At 32.4% G+C, this 22,206-nt stretch overlaps 1 protein-coding gene across 2 annotated transcripts in view; it reads right to left on the bottom strand.

The window, feature by feature from the left end:
* Positions 1 to 22,206, bottom strand: part of LOC114335167 (probable 2-oxoglutarate dehydrogenase E1 component DHKTD1 homolog, mitochondrial) — a 138,039-nt gene that overhangs the window by 89,726 nt on the left and 26,107 nt on the right. For both annotated transcript variants that reach the window (XM_050652662.1, XM_050652664.1), the window contains 5 exons: positions 21,902 to 22,123; positions 20,991 to 21,148; positions 18,242 to 18,377; positions 12,762 to 12,893; positions 12,582 to 12,702 (listed from right to left, as the gene is read on the bottom strand). In XM_050652662.1, coding sequence (XP_050508619.1) covers positions 12,582 to 12,702; positions 12,762 to 12,893; positions 18,242 to 18,377; positions 20,991 to 21,148; positions 21,902 to 22,123 — 769 coding nt within the window. The remainder of the gene's footprint in view (positions 1 to 12,581; positions 12,703 to 12,761; positions 12,894 to 18,241; positions 18,378 to 20,990; positions 21,149 to 21,901; positions 22,124 to 22,206) is intronic.

A 22,206-nucleotide genomic window follows, 5' to 3' on the forward strand; every position in this document is an offset into this window, starting at 1 on the left:
AATTATTCTCTGAAATCTTCTCTTTCCAAAGATATATAACACATTATAGTATAAAATATCCATGGTTACAAAACTATTTGTTTTCTGAACGTCTGCACTCAACTCAGGGCCTCCGCAAGGTTAATTGGCGTCCGCGTGCGGGACATATTTTAGCGCACTTTAAATCTACTATATGTATAAAACTAATAAATATTTTTGAAAATTTTAAACCCAGAATGAAAGACTACATTACTATTGAGGCCGAAAGTCCCCGAAAAATTCTATAATGTTTATTTTAATAAGTTACAGGGGTGAAAATACAAGAGAAAATTTAGTGTGATTTTTAATACATAATTGCAAATATTTAATTCAAAAGAAACTTTTATTATTAGTGTAGGAAACAGAGGTTGAACCTAGCAAAATGGACACAAGTCCGGTTTTATTTTTTTTTTCTGGCATATCAAGGGGTGCTTATTATAAGACTAACTTTTTCTGAAAAAATTTCGCCTCGGAACCCCCCTTTTCACCCCTTTAAAGGGGGTAATTTATGGTTTTTGCAGAACGTAGCCCTTCCTGTACCTTTTACAAAAAATTTCTTTTATAGAAATATGAACAGGACTATATTTTCTACGATTTATTTCCGACAGCATCTCTCTATCATCCGACGTTTAACAAGGGTGGCGCCCCAAAGTTGACAAGTTTTTAAAAAAGATGTTTTTAAAAAAAATATATATTTCCCTAACTGTAACGGAAATTAAAAAGAAATGCTGCGGAGATTATTCACAAATAGATGATTGATTTTTTGGTATAGGTTTCACTTAAGGGTAATTGCCCTTTTTTTAATTACAGGGTGTTACATTTTAAAAAACCCCTTTTTATACCATCTGAACCGTTTATGCTAGAGTAAAAAGACTTTCAGCGATTACCCATGTACTGGTGTTATTTACAAATTTGTATAATGCGCCCCCATTTTTTCCCCGGAACCACCCAAACAAAAAGAAGAATTAATAAATAAAGTGATTTTCTTGGAATCCTTCACACACAATGCCCTTCATTAATATGCTTCATATATCATTTTGTGCAAGTTATTATTACCCATGCATGGACACTAAAAGCGATTTCCTAGTGCAACCCCTGTAGCCAAAAACAATAAATAAAATGGGGGGTTGAAATTTTTTTTTTGTTTTTTGCTTTTTGATCCATATGGGCATATGCTTCATCAATAGTGCTTTTCAAAAATATATATGGTTATTGCAACATCCCTGCGCAAACCACCCCTATCCTTGAAAATATACTGCAGAAACTACCCCTATACCTTATCCAGCATGTTTTTACGATTTTCTCATTACCTATTCATTTTTTTTTAAACAAAACTTATACAAGGTTAAAGACCACTATTTACTCTAAAAATTAGGTCCTATTCATTTTTTTCGTTTAAGCAACCGTTACGGCACAGTGGCGCCGTAAACCTCATATATGCTTTGACGGGCTCCAGTTTTTGTTTATTTTTTCGTCATCTGTTTGTTTTATTGATAAAGTACTTATGTAAAATAAAACAACACAGTGTAACCTACAAATCATGACCTATGCACATTTTACATTCTTTGCTCCCCAAAGCTACAGTGGTGGCCCAAAATAAATTTTTTCATATTTTCGCCACCTACACGCATTTTATTGCGTTAATGCTACCTTAATAGCACAATATTCACCCCTAAGTGGTCGCTAAGCAGTGGCGGATCCAGGGAGGGGTGATGGGGGCGATCACCCCCACCGCTCTCAAACCAAGTGATATTATATTTGAAGATTACAAAAATATTCATTTATTTTTATAGAAATACTTATATTATATTAATATTATTTTTATAAGAATGACTTTTTATGCTTTAGCGACAGTGGCGGATCCAGCATCGTTAAGAGGGGGGTGCCAATTGGTTAAATTTCTATAAAAATAAATGAATATTTTTATAATCTTTGAATATAATATCACTTGGTTTGAGAGGGGGGGAGGTGATCACCCCCATCACCCCTCCCTGGATCCGCCACTGCGTAGCGACCACCTAAGGGTAAATATTGTGCTGTTAAGGTAGCATTAATGCAATAAAATGCATGTAGGTGGCGAAAATATGCAAAAATTTATTTTGGGCCACCACTGTGGCTTTGGGGAGCAAAGAATGTAAAATGTGCATAAGTCATAATTGGTAGGTTACACTGTGTTGTTTTATTTTGCATAAGTACTTTATCAATAAAACGAACAAATGACGAAAAAAAAAACAAAAACTGGAGCCCGCCAAAGCATATATGAGGTTTACGGCGCCACTGTGCCGTAACGGTTGCTTATACGAAAAAATGAATAGGACATAATTTTTAGAGTAAATAGTGGTCTTTAACCCTGTATAAGTTTTGTTTAAAAAGAACACATAGGTAATGAGAAAATCGTAAAAACATGCTCGCCAAGGGATAGGGGTAGTTTCTGCAGTATATTTTCAAGGATAGGGGTGGTTTTCGCAGAGATGTTGCAATAACCATATATATTTTTGAAAAGCACTATTGATGAAGCATGTGCCCATATGGATCAAAAAGCAAAAAACAAAAAAAAATTTTCAACCCCCCATTTTATTTATTTATTTTTTGCTACAGGGGTTGCACTAGGAAATTGCTTTTGGTGTCCATGCATGGGTAATAATAACGTCCACAAAATGATATATGAAGCATATTAATAAAGGGCATTGTGTGTGAAGGATTCCAAGAAAATCAATTTATTTATTAATTCTTCTTTTTTTTTGGGGCGGTTCCAGGGAAAAAATGGGGGTGCATTATACAAATTTGTAAATAGCACCAGTACATGGGTAATCGCTGAAAGTCTTTTTACTCTAGCATAAACGGTTCAGATGGTATAAAATAGGTTTTTTAAAATGTAACACCCTGTAATTAAAAAAAGGGCAATTACCCTTAAGTAAAACCCATACCAAAAAATCAGTCAATTATTTGTGAATAATCGCCGCAGGATTTCTTCTTAATTTCCGTTACAGTTAGGGAAAAATATATTTTTTTTAAAAACATCTTTTTTAAAAACTTGTCAACTTTAGGGCGCCACCCCTGCTAAACGGTGGATGATAGAGAGATGGTGTTGGAAATAAATCGTAGAAAATATAGTCCTCTTCATATTTCTATAAAAGAAATTTTTTGTAAAAGTTACAGGAAGGGCTACGTTCCGCAAAAACCACAAATTACCCCCTTTAAAGGGGCGAAAAGGGAGGTTCCGGGGCGAAATTTTTTCAGAAAAAGTTAGTCTTATAATAAGCACCCCTTGATATACCAGAAAAAAAATAAAACCGGACTTGTGTCCATTTTGCAAGGTTCAACCTTTGTTTCCTACACTGTATAATAACGTTATCTTTCGTTCTGCGTTTAAATTTTAAAGAAATATTTATTAGTTTTCTCAGGATTCGAAAAAAATGAATACATTTAAAACATATTGAAAATTTTGACAGGCGACATTTTGCGCCTTTCCCCTTAAATTTTTTGCAACATTCATGAAACATGCATATTAAATTAAAAATATACATTTAAGTAAATAAACAATAATATTTTGTCATTTCAAAGTTTTCAAACAAATTTTATGCAAAGTGTCTACATAACTAGGAACCATATGGGAAACTGTTGTTGTATTATTAATTTTACGAGAAAAAGTTATTCTTCATAAAAAGTTCCGCATTGTCTAGAACTCAGAATGCAACCATCAATTATCAAATTTTACGAGTATGAATGTTATACGAGGTATGTCAAAAAATATGAATTTCGGTAAAGAGAAAAGTACGTTTCGTTTTTACAATATTGAAAAGTTATTATGAAAAGTTGTTCAGCATTAAAAACTATGTTTCTATATATAATTACATCCTTCTAATTGAAATATATTGTTATCTAAAAAGGCACTTTACTTTTCGATCGAAACTCATATTTTTTACATATTTATATCTCGTATAAAATTGAAAAAAATTTGATAGGATTTGATGGTTGCATCTTAGATTTTAGACCATGCTAAGCTTTTTAGAAAGAACTTTTTATCGTACATTAATTGTACTTTTCAACAACTCCCTTTTGATTTATTAGAAATAATGTGATAAGTCTTTTATTATTAATAATTAATTAATCAATAACAATAAAAGAGTTATCAATAACAATAAAAGAGTTAAAAAATTTCAATTAGAAGGATGTAATTGCATAACAGTTTTTAATTAATTCAAAACAACTTTTCGTAATAATAATTTTCGATATTGTGAAATATAATGTACTCTTGATCGAAGTTCATGTTTTTGATACTCAATTGACACAATTTTATATTTATGTAGTTGCATTTTAGTTTTTAGACTATGCAAAGCATTTTATGAAGAATATTTTTTTTCCGTAAAATTAATAATAAAAAAGTTTTCCATATGGTTCCAAGTTACGCAGACATAATGTCTTATTTTCTTTTTTTTTTTTCAAAATAAATTGTAAATTGTGGATTTTATTAGAGGAAACCCGATTATAAGTATTTAAAATGAATAATTTTATTATTATTCTATTCTATGCAATGATTATGATACTTACCATTTTCAAAATTAATTTAATTTCCACACCACTTAAAATAACAACAAATAGAAAAGTTTGTCCAATATTTTTTATACGGGCTCCACACTCTCGGCGAAGTTACTTCGCAAAGTTGACCGACGCGACGTCCGAAGTGCCTCTCTACACACTCGTTCTACTTCGCGAGGAACACATTCAAGCGGTGTGATACCGACAAAGATTCCTTTGACTCGGACGCGCCAGACCGACAGATTTCGGAAGTAGAACGAAATTAGGCAAAATTACACAAGGTGGCCGTCTACACTCTCGTACTTGCTAAACCTCGATCGACTTCGGCGAGAGTGTGGACGGCGTTTAAAATCAGTAAAGATACTCAAGCCAAATACATAATCATAATTCATAGAGTATTTGTTTACTTAAGGGTAATTATCATAAATTTGAGTAAAAGATTCACTTTATACCAGTAAAACTGCTTGATTCAGCAAGTTGTGTTTTTGTTGGAGTAAAACTGTTAAGTTGCGTTTTATGGGTGTTAATTTATGGTTCTACTTGTCAAGGAGTGTGTTTTGATGTTTATTTGACTATTGTGAGTGTCGCTTTAGTTTACAACATAAAATCGATTGGATGGTATGCCTAGCGTAATTCAATCTACTTCAAATAAAATATTAGGAAGGAACAACAAAATGTAATATATTTTTGACAGAGTAAGTTTAACATTTCAGGACGGGAATAATTATTTTTTCAGTAATAACACAGTGTTTGATTTTTGAGATTTCTCTAGCTGTTCATGAAATAATTAAAATTGTATATAAAAAATGATTATCTAATTTAAAATAAATATTTCATATTTACCAAACCTTCGGTTTGGCGCACCTTTGGGGTTACGCCCGCGTGCGCCGCACGCGTTGCACGCCCGGTTACGGGGGCCCTGGCTATTTACGAGCTCTTGAAATGATATAGTTTCGATTTTTGAGCTCATCCCCTTCACGCCCAAACAACCCTTTAATTGATTTAACTTAAGAGAAAAATGCTGAAAAAACTTAAAATATATCGTATTGCGGATATAATTCCTATAGCTTATATATTCTAAGAATAAACTAATAAATCACGTGCATTTCAATTATTGAGCTACAACCCCTTCGCAAGAAAACTACCCCATCTTCCCGGCTTATGCATTAAATTAATTATTTGGCGACTACATATCATTTAATAATTTATGAGCTCCCAAATTACGCGCATTTAGATCAGTAAATTGCAATTTATTTTGTATAGTGCAGTCACTGAAGGTAAAAATCAACGATTACCTTCAATTTCGGTGAACCTTCATCGATTTTCACGAAAATTGCTCAGTGGTTAGAGGATACCTCAAGAAACAAAGGTGACGTACCACCTTGCGCTTTACCTTGAGGGTGGATACCGCCCCTTCTCGGGGGTGAAAATTATTTTATAAAAAATAACTGCACAAATCAATAAAAGGACAAATTATAAGCAACATTTGTTATATAAAGTTATTAAAATAAGTCCATACTTTTTAAGTTATTAAAGATCAAAGATTTTAATTATTCGTGAAAAAAATGCATGTTTTGAAACGGTTTTTCGTCAATCACTGAAAAACTGTAAGTTTTTACAAAAAAGTTAATAGTAGTTTAATTCGTATACCTTATATTCTCAGAATAAATTCTTAAATCACGCGCATTTCGACCATTGAGCTACAACCCCTTCGCAAGAAAACCATATTCCCGGCTTAAGAGAGAGTTGTACTTAATATAATTATTTATGATGTAAGTGTTAAAAGTACAATTTTAAGGCACGCATGTGAAAGTTTGCAGAATGAGCGAAGCGAATTCTGCAATTCACATGAGTGCCTTAAAAATGTACTTTTTAACACGTATATCATACAATATTTTTTTCTACAAACGTTTAGTCAATGTGGTGAGACCGCTCCCGTCTGAAAAAATTTCTAATTCGGTTTCTTTGTGGATTCCTATTCATAAATGTCCCCTTTAAACAAATCTGAAGGGTGCCGGGCTGTATTTTTGGGCAGAAATTGTTTAAACAATTTTTTTAAACAATTACAAAAGATTACGTTTTTTTGCTCTATATTTTTAGGTTTTTGGGTCATTTTAAACCAGAAAGGTATCTTATAAATTTCCTCAAAAATTTATAGTTTTCGAGTTATAGGCGATTCAAAATCTGAAAAATGCGATAATACGCATTTTCGAGGCCTAAAAACTCATATTCAAATTAGTATTTTTGAGGTTGCCAGATACTTAAATTGAAGATTAAACATTCACCTTCAAGATCCTGAAGAGTGGTTGCGTCAACTTTAATTTATACTGTTGTTTTTTAATTGTTAAATATGCGTGTTTATCCGATTTTTTTGCCGATGCGGCGAGCTCTATTTAAAAAATCTCCTATCTTCATCCGAAAAATATTTTTTCTAGATTCTTCTGAATATTCTAAATAAAATAAGTTTCTTGACATTTTTCTCAAAAAATAATAGTTTTAAAGTTATAAGCGATTTAAAATCCGAAAAATGCCACAAAAACGCATTTTTGGATTTTAAATCGCTTATAACTTTAAAACTGTTAACTTTTGAGAAAAATGTCAAGAAACTTATTTTATTTAGAATATTCCAAAGAAACTAGAAAAAATATTTTTCGGAGGAAAATAGAAGATTTTTGAAATAAAGCTCGCCGCACCGGCAAAAAAAAAACGGATGAACACGCATATTTAACAATTAAGAAACAACGGTATAAATTAAGCTTAGACGCAATCACTCTTTAGAATCTTGAAGCTGAATGTCTAAACTTTAATTTAAGTATCTGGCAACCTCAAAAATACTAATTTAAATATGAGTTTTTAGTTTTTTATGCCTCAAAAATGCGCATTTTCGCATTTTTCAGATTTTGAATCGCCTATAACTCGAAAACTATCAATTTTTGAGAAAATTTACAAGATACCTTGCTTGTTTAGAATTACCCACAATACTTAAAAATATATGTTTCGGAGCAAAAAAACGTGATCTTTTGTATTTGTTTAAAAAAATTGTTTAAACAATTTCTGCCCAAAAATTCCGCCCGGAACCCTTCAGATTTGTTTGAAGGGGACATTTCTGAATAGGAATCCACAAAGAAACCGAATCAGAAATTTTTCCAGACGGGAGCGGTCTCACCACATGGACTAGTTATACATACATTTATAAAATACAATATTTTTGTTAATTGCTGAAACCATGAAATCTATGACCCGTAAAAGGTAGAACTGGTTGTCCACACTCGAGGGGAATGTCTAAAAATTCTTATCGAAAATATTATACCGTTACATAAACTTGTTATTTCTACAAACCTGTTAAAAATGCAATAATACAGTTTTAATTAAATTTTAAAAAACCTTTTAAACCACCTTTTTCAAATCGCGCAGGTTGTACTATTAATATTAATGTTAATAAATGAAATATAAATATTTTGACGTTTCACAATTTGACAATTCACTTTTAACTTAACCTTAAAATTTTTAAAGCACTAGTGCCTTAAAGTAGAATTTTTAACGCTCCATGGAGTGCTAAAAATTGTATTTTTAACACGGTTGTAGAAAAAATAATTTAAATTAATTATTTGGCGACTACATATTGTTTAATAATTTATGAGCTCGCAAAATATACGCATATCAATTATTGAATTGCAATTTTCTTTCTATAGTGCAGTCACTGAAGGTAAAAATCAACTATGGCCTTCGATGTCGGTAAATCTCCATTCATTTTCACGAAAATTGGTGAGCGTATAGAGGATACCTTAAGAAACAAAATTAACAATAACAACTTGCGGTTTTAGCCTGGGGTATATGTCACCCCTTCTCGGGGGTTAAAATTACTTTATTAAAAATAACCCCACAAATCGAGAGAGGGACAAATTATAAGCAAAATTTGTTATATAATGTTATTAAAATAAATCAATACTTTTTGAGCTATTAAAGATCAAATATTTAATTTTTGTGAAAGAAAATGCATGCTTTAAAAGCGACTTTTCATAAATAACTCAAAAACTGTAAGTTTTTACAAAAAAGTTTTCATCACTAAAATTGAAGCTAATAAAAAATATAATAAATTGCTTACTTAAAAATTATGTTAAGTTAAAGTAAGTTATAGGTAATTAAATGTATATTTTTCTGTGACTATTCAAATCTAAGGATTCAAGCTTAAATAACGGGAAAGAGATGCATTTTATGTAACACTTACTAAATACTTGTCAAAGTACTTAGAAATACCTATCAAATGAGCTCCAGAAAAAGTTGATAGCATCAAAATTTATACTCCAAAAATTTTTTCAAAATATGATTTTTTTTAATAACTCTGTGAATTTTTATGATATCAGGCACATCCAACTATTTGAAAGATAATTTCAAGAGCTATAAAACTATATTACATTTAATCTTTCAAATACTTAATTTTTTTAGGATAATATTAAAGGGCTCCTGTTACATTGTTCTCGTAGTAAAATTTAGGCTAAAACGTTTCTATCTTCGTTATTTTGATTTATACAGAAATCAATCTTTGCTAATAAAAAAAAAACTCAAATTTCGTTATCTATAATTTTTTACGTGAATCGAGTATTGTTGGAGTTATTTTTTAAATATGATTTAAAAAAATCAAATTTTTTCAAATTTTCGTAAATTATTTGCTTTTGATAATAAATCCAACAATACTCGATACACGTAAAAAATGATAGAATTGATTTGATAGATAACGAAATTTGAGTTTTTTATTAGCACAGATTTTACTTGTCTTTTGATTTCTGTATGAATCAAAATAACGTAGAAAGAAACGTTTAAGCCTAAATTTTACTACGAGAACAATGTAACAGGAGTCCTTTACTATTATCCTAAAAAATAAAGTATTTGAAAGATTAAATGTAATACAGTTTTATTGCTCTTGAAATTACCTTTCAAATAGTTGGATGTGCCTAATATCATAAAAATTAGCAGAGTTATTCAAAAAAAAAAATTTTAAAAGAATTCATTTTTTGGAAAAATTTTTGGAGTATAATTTTGATTCTATCAACTTTTTCTGGGGCTCATTTGATAGGTATTTCTAAGTACTGAAATTTTTTTGTAAAAACTTACAGTTTTTGAGTTATTTATGAAAAATCGCTTTAAAGCATGCGTTTTCTTTCACAAAAATTAAAATATTTGATCTAACTCAAAAAGTATTGATTTATTTTAATAACCTTATATACAAATTTTGCTTAGAATTTGTCTCTCTCTCTCTCTCTCTCTCTCTCTCTCTCTCTCTCTCTCTCTCTCTCTCTCTCTCTATTTGTGGGGTTATTTTTAATAAAGTAATTTTAACCCCCCTCCCCCCGAAAAGGGGTGACATATACCCCAGGCTAAAACTGCTAAAAAGTTGTTATTGTTAATTTTGTTTCTTGAGGTATCCTCTATCCGCTCACCAATTTTCGTGAATATGAATGGAGATTTACTGAAATCGAAGGTCATAGTTGATTTTTAGCTTCAGTGACTGCATTATAGAAAGAAAATTGCAACTCAATAATTGAGATGCGTATATTTTGCGAGCTCATAAATTATTAAATAGCCCAGGTAGTGAGACCGCTCCCGTCTGAAAAAAATTTCTGATTCGGTTTCTTTGTGGATTCCTATTCAAAAATGTCCCCTTTAAACAAATTTGAAGGGTGCCGGGCGGAATTTTTGGGCAGAAATTGTTTAAACAATTGTTTTAAACAAATACAAAAGATCATGTTTTTTTGCTCTGGAACATATATTTTTAGATTTTTTGGGTCAATCTAAACAAGAAAGGTATCTTGTAATTTTTCTCAGAAATTGATAGTTTTGGAGTTATAGGCGATTTAAAATCTGAAAAATGCGAAATACGCATTTTCGAGGCTTAAAAACTCATATTTAAATTAGTATTTTTGAGGTTGCCAGATACTTAGATTGAAGACTGAACATTCAGCTTCAAGATTCTGAAGAGTGATCGCGTCTAACTTAAATTTATACCGTTGTTTTTTAATTGTTAAATATGCGTGTTTATCCGATTTTTTGAAGGTGCTGCGGGCTCCATTTCAAAAATCTCCTATTTTCATCCGAAAAATATTTTCTCTGGATTCTTTGGGACATTGTAAATAAAATAAGTTTCTTGACATTTTTCTAAAAAATCCGAAAAATGACAAAAAACGCATTTTCGGATTTTAAATCGCTTATAACTTTAAAACTATTGACTTTCGAGAAAAATGTCAAGAAACTTATTTTATTTAGAATGTCATAAAGAATCTAGAAAAAATATTTTTCGGAGGAAAATAGGAGATTTTTAAAACGTTGCGCGCCGCACCGGCAAGAAAATCGGATAAACACGCATATTTAACAATTTAAAAACAACGGTATAAATTAAAGTTAGACGCGATCACTCTTCAGAATCTGGAAGCTGAATATTTAGTCTTCAATTTAAGTATCTGGCAACCTCAAAAATACTAATTTGAATATGAGTTTTTAAGTCTCGAAAATGCGTATTTTCGCATTTTTCAGATTTTAAATCGCCTATAACTCGAAAACTATAAATTTTTGAGGAAAATAAGATACCTTTCTGGTTTAGACCGATACCTTTCACCGACAAAACTCAAAAATATATGTTCCGGGGAGCAAAAAACGGAGCAAAAAAAGCCCTATAGGGCTTTTCATTCACAGTCATTTCTTTCGAGCTTCTGTCATGTGTCACATAATATTAATATATCCACGTCATACGTTATTATATATACCAATGATACAAACCAAAGACATAGACTATAGGGCTTTTCATTCACAGTCATTTGTTTCGAGCTTCTGTCAAATGTCGTGTAATAAGTGTATATTAATATTATACACAGATTATACAAAATATGACAGAAGCTCGAAACAAATGACAATCGATGAAAAGCCCTATTCTTTCATTTTTCCGACTGTATATAACTCAGCGGGGTGCTGTTCTTCAAGGTGTGAAATTCTATCAACAAAGAATCTACCTGTTTTATGGAATAATCCCTTGTTTATTTAAGTACACATTTCTATCAATAATAGTACTCCGCTGAGCTAAATATTAATGACTCTCTTTTTTTACTGCTACTGCTAGCGTCAATTTCTCGCCCGTGGAGCCGTTCGCTTAGTTTGCTAGCACAACTTATACATTTATTGCGTCACCGATTTTTATAACCGAGTTATAGGGTGTTTTATCGATTCTGCTCATTTCTTTCTGGACCCGTAACTTTAGAACCACCTTGTACATTTTTTTGATATTTGGTACACATTTAGAACCCAAACCACCCAACTACTAATCACAATAAAAATCCAGGGCCTGACTAAAAAATTATAAATTTATTGTGACCTTGAAACAATATCCTGTACATAGAAATTTTCAAAATCTGTTTGCATATTTGAATAGAGCACATAAAACTAAGTTTAATGGTTCGCTTCAATTTTTTGGCCAGAGAATTTAATGACTTTAATTTTAAAATTCTTTCGAAATTTTTAGAAACTGTGAGAACATCAACTATGTTGATGATTGTTAAGGATTGTTGTTAGGATATGTAGGTATAATAAGAGCAAACTTTTTCTTATTTCAACTGTAGCTCTATTTAGTTCCTGCGCTTAACAAGTAAATTGAGTGGTTAAAAGTTGTCCTATTTTCACCATATGGTGCAGCATTAGATAAAATAAGCAATAATGTATGACGTAGAAAGAAGCCATAATTGTGATTGTATGAATATGCAAAATAACAAATATTTGCATTAAATATTATGCACAATATAGTGACTCCAAAACTGATTGTTATGTTTGCAATGATTGTTATCTTCCAAACTATTCCGATCTGCCGTAAACCAAGTCAGAATAGCCATGTTTAATTGCCAACGTCGGAACGGACAAGACACGTGAAGAAGAAGAAGATGAACGATATCCATTTTATATATTTGTTAAGTCTAAATAAAATTTAGAAATAAAAAAAGTCGACCTATTTTAGAAATTTTAGAGATTTATGTTTTTTTACTTACCTTGGAATAGAAGAGAACCTAGAGCTAAGACTTCAGCTGTTGCCCAGTCAATATTTGTACCATTTGATATTTTATTAAACCTGTTTTTAACGTGAGTTTTTAATAAAGTTGGATGTATTGTCTAAAACAAAATATTGAAATAATGAAAATATACTTTAGAATCTTATTCTCACAACTTACAAAACTGTCGGGAATCGTTACTGATGCATTGCCTACTAATGTCATTAAATCTGTGTCTATTCCTGTGTCCCAAGTACTAATCACCTCACCTGGTTGGCTCATTCCTTCCCATTGTTTCTTAAAATACACGTCCTGTAAAGAATATCATAGCAATAAAACTTATTATTATTGATTCAGAAAGGGATTTAGCACCAGTGACCATGCCAATGAATATAACATCCTGATATATACATATGCAGCCTCTGTAGGCTTGAGAAAGCTTTTGACAGTGTCCAACACTGACCAATAAAATGCTCAGTAAACAGCACTAAAGTAGATTACAGATATACCTACTGAACTTTTTGACAACAGTAAGACTGACCGAAGGAGTAAGGCAAGGTGACACAATATCACCAAATATGTTACCAAACTCCAGAGGATATTTTCAACAAATTAAATTAGCAAACGAAAGGAATAAGAATAAATGGGGAATATCTTAACCAACTACGATAAGCCGATGAAGTATTTTTGGTAGAAAGTGATGAAGAGGAAGTTTTGGAACTAGATAGAGACGCTTGAAAGATCGGTCTTAAAATGAACTGTGAGTAACAATCCGATGTAGAGAGCATGGAGAGCATTTGGAAAGCTAGCTTTTATATTAACGAATCATAAATATCTGCAGTACCTTAAAACAAAACTCTTTGACCAATGTGTTTTACCAGTGATGACTGATGACATACATGGACAATGACAAGGTCTAACATGGATAACTTAGCGAAGACCCAGAGAGTAATCTCGATGCGAATATTGGGAATAGGCTTCTTCTTTTTCTTCTTCATGTACCATGTCCTTTGGGGACGTTGGTTACCATCATAGCTATCTTAATTTTATTCATTGCCACCCTAAGTACCATACTTGTATCAGTACCATACCAATCTCACAAGTTCTTCAACCATCAAGTCTTTCTTCGTCCTGAACTGCTTTTGCCTGCTAGTTTTCCTTGCATATTATGTTTGGGACCTGTCATTACATGTCCGAAGTATTCCAGCTTTCTCGTCTTGATGCTTTTTATAATCTCAGAAGTCTTGTTGAGACATTCTAGTATTGAGGAGTTTCGAATCTACTTTGCCCAAGAACTTTTAAAATTTCTTAGACTCAATACCATAAAATAAGACCAACATCACAAAGTAGGTGGATCTGCAATGCTAATTTTAGGTGTCTGTTACATAGTAGCTTGCACATTCTTCTAAAAGAGGCTCTGGCCTGCTCAATTTTGGATCTAATTTCACCGTGACTATCTGTGTTACAATTTAACTGATATCCGAGGTAAACAATTTGACCAACTTACGGTTTTATATTTTGTTGTTTACTCATTACAGCTGACCTCTAACATTAATCATATAACAGCACTGCAAGTCTCAACAACAACCCTATAACCAGATATTCTAAGGTCTGAAGTCGATGAAGCCATAAAACACCTTAAAAGAAATAAATCACCTGGTTGCGATGACATCACGGCAGAACTTTTACAGAACATGGGTGAACATGGTCTCCAATTAATGTGGAGACTGTGCAATCATGTATGGAAAATCGGCAAATGACCCAGTGATTGGTGTACCGCACTATTTACTCCCATTCATAAGAAAGGCGTAACCACAAAATGTAATAACTACCGAACCATCTCATTAACTTCACACCCAAGTAAAATTCTGTTGAGAATCATCAAGTGTCGCATGCAGACATACCTGGATAGACAAATACCACAAGAACAGGCAGGCTTCGTTAAGGGTAAAGGCACAAGGGAGCAAATTCTTAATATGCGACAACTCATTGAGAAAGCACGAGAATTCAAAATTCCGATGATCATCTGCTTTCTGGATTATCAGAAGGCATTTGACTGTGTAAACTGGACAGTTTTGTGGAAAGAGCATCTGTCAGCTCTGGTGAAAAGCCTATATGAGAAAAGTGAAACCAGAATAAGAATTGAAAACCATAAGTCCGATCCTTTTAAAATAGGTAGAGGAGTCCGACAAGGATGTATTCTATCCCCAAGTCTTTTTAATTTCTATGGGGAATATATAATGAGAAAAGCTCTCGACAAATGGAATGGCGGTATTTCTATCACAGGAAAGAAGATCTCAAATCTCAGATATGCAGATGATACAATATTAATATCTGCATCCGAAGAAGAAATGTTCAGCCTGCTGCAGCTAGTGGAAGCCGAAAGCAATAGATGTGGTCTCAAGATTAATAAACAAAAAACAAAAATTATGATAGTAGATTATTCAAATTCACTTCAGACAACAGGAGCCTTGGAGCAGTTTGAAGTGGTTAACGAGTTCAATTATCTAGGATCCTACATCAGTAATACAGGATCTTGTGAAACAGAAATACGTAGGAGAATAGGCATGGCCAAAGAGTCGATTATCGAAAATCTGGAAAGATCGCTCCTTGTCGAAGAACACCAAAATAAGATTAGTACGTGCCTTAATTTTTCCCATATTTAATTACGGATCCGAAACATGGACAATGAAATCGGACGACAGAAAAAGGATTGACGCCTTTGAAATGTGGTGCTGGAGAAGAATGCTTCGGATCTCATGGATGGAACACAGAACAAAAATCACTCAATCCTCCAAGAGCTTAATATTCAGACTCGACTTTTCTCTATTTGCACCTCCACCGTCTTAAAATTTTTCGGCCACATTGCAAGAAGAAGTGATGATAACCTTGAGAGACTTATAATTTCGGGAAACGTTGAAGGGCGCAGAAGTAGAGGTCGCTCACCTACTCGATGTACGGATCAAGTACAGAAAGCCAGTGGAAAACCATTCTCTGAATCCATGAGGGAAGCTCAGGACAGAAGCCGATGGAAAGAGATAGTTGCTCGTATTATAGGGAATCACGACACTCAGCAATGAGGAAACGACTGAGGAGGAGGAGGAGTTTACTCATTACGAGTATCTTGGTTTCCCGTATGTTCAGATCCAGACCTGCTTCCTTACAGCTCTCAACGACACTACCAAGTAATGTGGTTTACCACTACCAAGGCTTGAAAAACAGAAAAGGCAAGTGTATTCGGAATGTTACGAAGGTGAAAGATACCATAAACATGCAACAGACATAAAGTAAAAATTTACAGGCCATAATATCAGGCAGAAGGACGATAGAGGGAACAAACAAGTACTGCGTTGGAGATCTTAGCAACCAAAACGATCCAAAAGAAAGACCAGAATGATCAGAAAGACCAGAATGATCAGAAAGACCACACGAGGTGAGTACATGACTTAAAGAGACATACCGGTCCAAAATAGATGAAAATGGCAATGTACAGAGAAAAATGGAAGTCAGAAGGGGAGGCCTATATCCGAACTTGAAGCATTTTTAACATGTCTGCTCTAATGGGATCAAGGATAAGATTAACTATATAGATACTTTGGGTCGAAATGGGGCTAGTAGAAGGAACAGACACATAAAGCTTCATGCATACGGCAGTTCATTTGTTATGCGGTGGCAGGTCGTGGAATCGTTAGGGGGGGTAAGAGGGTTTAAAGAAGACTAACTACCATATCCAAATAAGCAAAGGATACTTTCACAGACTTGAGAACTTTCCTACTATTTAAAGAAATTTGGACGCCGTTTGAAAAATCCTCAAATTCACATATCGAGTACTTACTGGACATATTCTGTACTTATGGGAACCAGTTGGGGGACATTCTTCTTAGATTCCTCGTTGGGTCAAACTGGGCTATTATTTACCATCCTATAGCTTCTATGCCATTTCTTTTTCTTTACTATAAAACTTTTTTAAAACAAAATCCATCGTCACACGTCACACTTGGAACTTGACCAAAATTTTCCATCCAAGATTGGGGAAGACATTCAATTAACCAAAAAGGAAACAGGATAAGTTGATACCAAATCAGAAATCTCATCCGGGAATCAGGAATTGAATACAGGAATATTACCATAACATCATAAAAACTGGAAAAGCTTCTCAATACCATAGAATCGCACACTACTTTACCGGCATAACTACGACACAATACTGTATACTCGATTTTAAAATGAATATATCCAACGTAATGCTGTGAAATTTTGCACCAGCATTCCACAATATTTACAGGACAAATTGCAAGTCCTTTTCTTCGTTTACCATAACGAAAAAAGCCATTTTTTAAACCGGCGAAGTGCGATTTCTGCGAGTCTGTTGAGTTCTACCCAAAAAGATGTTTACAATGTTTTTCAAACATGCTTTTAGAACTAACTCCTCTTTCTTCGTCGCGCAGTCACGTCTCTAGCGCGTAAAGCCTCGGCCGAATACATTGACCAATCGGCGGAGAGAACTCAACGATCTTTCAAAATTCACACCAATAATACTAAAAGATGCTTCGCGCTCAAAAGAAAGGGAAAAATACTCGGGACTTTTCAAGGAATTCTTCTAGAATAAGGAATGTTTTCACAAATAAACAGGAAATTTCCTAAATTTTACAATGTTGTGAAATAAACCGTAATACTCAGAAGCAGGGGCGGTTCAGAATATTTTAATGATATATAAACTCACAAAATAAATTACAAAAATAGATATTTTTCTTGGGATAGGATATAAAATTAATGGATACTATTTACAAAACATTGTAGCGGAAATCCATCTGCTACAAACTTGGATATAAAAAGGGCTTTAGATGGATAATAGATAATAAATTAATGATTAACAAACATACTTTAGAAAATAGTGACTAGGTTAGTAATGGGCACAAGAAAGGATATATTTATTGTTGTCACCATTATAGAAGGGGAAGTGATTATGGTGGTAAACTTATTTCCGTTTTCCGCTATTTTTAGGACAATTTTAATAATTTAAAATTTACAAATTTAAACAATTAGGACAACAGGTTTCCTTACTATTTATTTAACCCCTAATGATCAATTGAGAGAGTGGAATATCAAACTGGATTCAGAAAAAATAGATCGACTATAGATCACATTTTTGCTCTAAAGTAGCTGTTTGGAAAATAATGGATTTTTATTAGAACTATCCATAATCTCTTCATAGACTTCCGTCAAGTATACGACAGTATTAAAAGGTATAAGATGTGTAATACAACGGCAGAACTTTCAGTTCCAAAAAAACTTATCCAGCTCGTTAATATGTGTAAATGGCTGTAGATTCCGAGTCCGGATGGGTCACAAACTCTCAGAATAGTTTAAATATACAAGGAGACAGGCTGTCACCTCTCCTCTTTAATATAATTCTGGAAAAAGTAGATAGTGTAGCAAGAACTAATAATCATATAACAAGTAATATCTTATTGAATATGCAACCAATTAGTATGAATGACACCGTTTGTAATGTAGTACCTGGACCTGGGCTACAATTTTATTGTTAAGTTATCAAATAAATTAAAGTACAATTTGTATTTCTTTTGGAATGTAAACATCGAAAATCAGCGGGAAACCGACACCACATTCGATCCGAAAATAAAAAGCTAGAACTTTACCTTGGGTTGATAATTTTCTGCAGCCTGCAATTCTTCATTTAACCAAAGTTCATGTTCTTGTACAATTTTTTGGCAATCCTTTTCGGTTATAATGTTCTCGTTAATTAATACCTGCTTGTATACATTTGGAACGGTGCTAAAAATGTTTAAATTATTAACCTAGCTTTATATAAAAACACAGTTAAAACAGTTATTATTCGAAAAACCTTACAGAAAAGTAAAAACTTCGTTTGTGTAATGGTACATTAATAAATCATCCAAATGGATTATAAAATTCCAGAACGTTTTCGATCTTATCAGATCATCATCAGTGAAACATTCTATTTTGTAGTTGAAAATAACCCACTATTTGTGTATAAAACTTTAATGTTATTACATAGTTTTCAATTAATAATTAAATTTTGAAGCGACACTAGGTCGATGTTAATATATCAACTTATGAGGCAACATGGCTCCCTGCTCGAAAGCAAAAGGGGTGCTTGTCTTATGAAGGATACATACCGAGTTCCTCACAAGATAAGCACCCGTTTTGTTTTCGAGCAGCGAGTCATGTTGCCTCATAAGTTAATTTATTAACATCGACCTAGTGTCGCTTCAAAATTTAATTATTAATTGAAAATCATGTAATATTAAAGTTTTATACGCTCTGAGCTCGTAGGTAGAGGGGATAATTAAAAATTCGCGAGCGCCAGTAGTGACAAGTCAGTGAACTTAAAATTTGACATAAATGTCAAAGTGATTAATTTAAAACATTGAAATTAAAAACATTAATAGGAAATAACATTAGTTGGTCAAAGCTGTGGTGTATATTTTTACCTTAAATATACTTACGTTTTAAATACTGAATTTAAGTTTTTTTTTAATATTTCCTAATATGTAATTATAAATTATTTTAGCGCCATCTACACGATAATTGTGAAAGTATCCGAAGTAAGAAATTAATATTTCATTAATAGAACGTTAAAATGATTAGCAAAATCTTTAAAAAATCAATTACAATTTAATTACTTTTTTGCGTTGTAAATATTAAGCGATAACAATTAAATAATAAATTTAAAAATTACCGGTGAAAGTTGCATTAGTAATCCGCTAGGAGCGACACCAGCGAAGCTCAGAACGTATACAGAAAATAGTGGGCTAGTTTCAACTACAAAATAGAATGTTTCGCTGAAAATTTTTTGCTCAATTAGAAATCCAACGAAATCAATTAATTTGTGGTCATCTGATTGAATACAACCAATAAAACCAACATTATACTGAAAACAGATCCCATGGGCTGTTTTCACTCAATCATGTAGCTATGGATACCTACATTTCGTTTCATTTCGATTTTGACATTTCAAATATTCAATATTTTATATTAATGAAATTATCGAATCAAATATACCAAAGAATACTTGTTAATTGCACATTTAAATAAATTGTTTCTGCTCTGTATTTTTTTTTCATAACCAGCAAAAAATTTTCTATCCGAATAACCCTCGAACATTGATAAATGCTCAAAAATTTTTTAACAACTTTCTCAAGCTTGTTGCTTACAGGCAACAGACCTCCGCCTACGGCGTCGGTCTGTTTCCAAGCAACAAGCTTTCGAAATCTGTTATAAAATTTTTTCGAACAATTATCAATGTCCTTGGGTTATTACTACTGAAAATTTTTTGCTCAATTAGAAATCCAATGAAATCAATTAATTTGTGGTCATCTGATTGAATACAACCAATAAAACCAACATTATACTGAAAACAGATCCCATGGGCTGTTTTCACTCAATCATGTAGCTATGGATACCTACATTTCGTTTCATTTCGATTTTGACATTTCAAATATTCAATATTTCAAAATGTCACGATTTGGTTGTAATACTGATGAGAATATTAATGAAATTATCGAATCAAATATACCAAAGAATACTGTTTACAGTAAAAAATTTGTATGGAAAGCGTTTATGGACTTTTGCAATGATAGAAAATATGTAGTGGAAATACATCTTCATCAGTTATAGAAACTAACATGTCTGGATCTTCATTAAAATTTTCTAATTGTTCCTTTGTTAATTGCACATTTAAATAATTGTTTCTGCTCTGTATTTTTTTTCATAACCAGCAAAAAATTTTCTATCCGAATAACCCTCGAACATTGATAAATGCTCAAAAATTTTTTAACAACTTTCTCAAGCTTGTTGCTTACAGGCAACAGACCTCCGCCTACGGCGTCGGTCTGTTTCCAAGCAACAAGCTTTCGAAATCTGTTATAAAATTTTTTCGAACAATTATCAATGTCCTTGGGTTATTACTACTGATAATGATCTGATAAAATCGAAAACATTATGGAGTTTTATAATCCATTTGGATTATTTTTTTAAATATTTACAAAACAATATACCATTAAACAAACGAAGCTTTTATTTCTCTGTCACAGGCGTAACCAGGGGGGGGTGTGGCGGTTATAATATAAAATATAATATTAATAATATTAAAATATAATTATAATATAAAAAATGGAATTTTTTTCAAAATTAAAAAAAAACCAATTTCTTTTAAAAATGAACAGTTTGAACCAATGAAACTTATAGATCATTATAAAGAATACATAAGCAAAGTAACTTTTGAAGTACATAAGCAAGTATGTATCTTAAAAAAATTGGTAGTAAAAGTAGACTTAATAGCTAATAAATTTTGCTGACTTTATATGATTTGTTACAAAAAAAAATTATTTTGAATAAATTTGATTTTCTAAATAAATAACTTACTCTTTATTTTTAATAATACGGTATAGAGCTGGATTAGTAAACGTAGGATCATCTAACTCGTTATGCCCATGTTGTCTGTAACAATTAATATCGACGAAAATTTGTTTTCGGAATGTTCTTTGGTACTCAAACGCCAGTCTTGTTGCCTTTAAAACATCCTAAAACAAAAGTACTTGTTAAATTTATGTTTTTTTTATATTGTTACGCCAACCTTGCTACGCCCCTAATAGAATTTACTAGGAGATTCAAAGAAGTTGTTATTCACCAACTAAGGTAATTCATATATTATCACGTCTCGTTTTGTTCTTTGTTCTTACATTTGGACAACACTAACGGGAATGGAAAACCACACACGCGCCCATGCCTAAACACAACGCATAAGAAGACGCAGAATTTACAAATTAATACAGTAGACTCTCTATAAAAAACACGGGTATTACGAGGTTTCGCTTATAATGAGGTACACTAGATGTTCCCTGAAATTCCTATTGAACTATAACACCTCTATAACGAGGCATATTTGGTTATAACGAAAAAAAAAATGAAATCAAAGAATATGTTTTTACTTGTTTTTGGCGTGGTGATGGTCACAAATAAATACCATAACTGCTTGTATACAGGAATGTCCAACATCTGTGTGCTTATTGATACCAGCGCTGTAATAAATTCCACCGCCGGTAATAAACTTCTTCATTCTTGTTTATCTATCGACTGATATTGAATATTGTAAGAAATCTACAATTTACGATGGCCAAATTTCATTGTTGAGGTCGACCATCGACACCTAATAAACTACGTAAGAGGCATCAAAACATTTCAGTGGTGGTGGTATGCACAATATTATTGTTGTTCCGTTATAGAGGGAGTCTAATGTAATAAAAAATTTTAAACAAAAAAACGTTTTTATTTACCTCTGGAAAATCGCCATTCACATGTATCACCGGAGCTGAAATTATTTTGGCTAAGTCAGTGGTATACCTTGAAGAACTCCCTCTCTCAGCAGGGGTGGTGAATCCTACTTGGTTATTAATTACCAAATGAATGCCACCTCCGGTTTCAAAATGTGGCGTATTACTTAATCCTAAACATTCTTGGTTTATGCCCTGTCCAATAAAAGCTGCATCTCCGTGAGCCTGAAATATTATGGTTTTTATTTATTTATAGTATTTGTTAATATTATTTTGTATTTAAAAAACTAATTCTTCAACTATTTCGG

This window comes from Diabrotica virgifera, chromosome 6, assembly GCF_917563875.1.
Source record: "Diabrotica virgifera virgifera chromosome 6, PGI_DIABVI_V3a".
NCBI lineage: Eukaryota > Metazoa > Arthropoda > Insecta > Coleoptera > Chrysomelidae > Diabrotica > Diabrotica virgifera.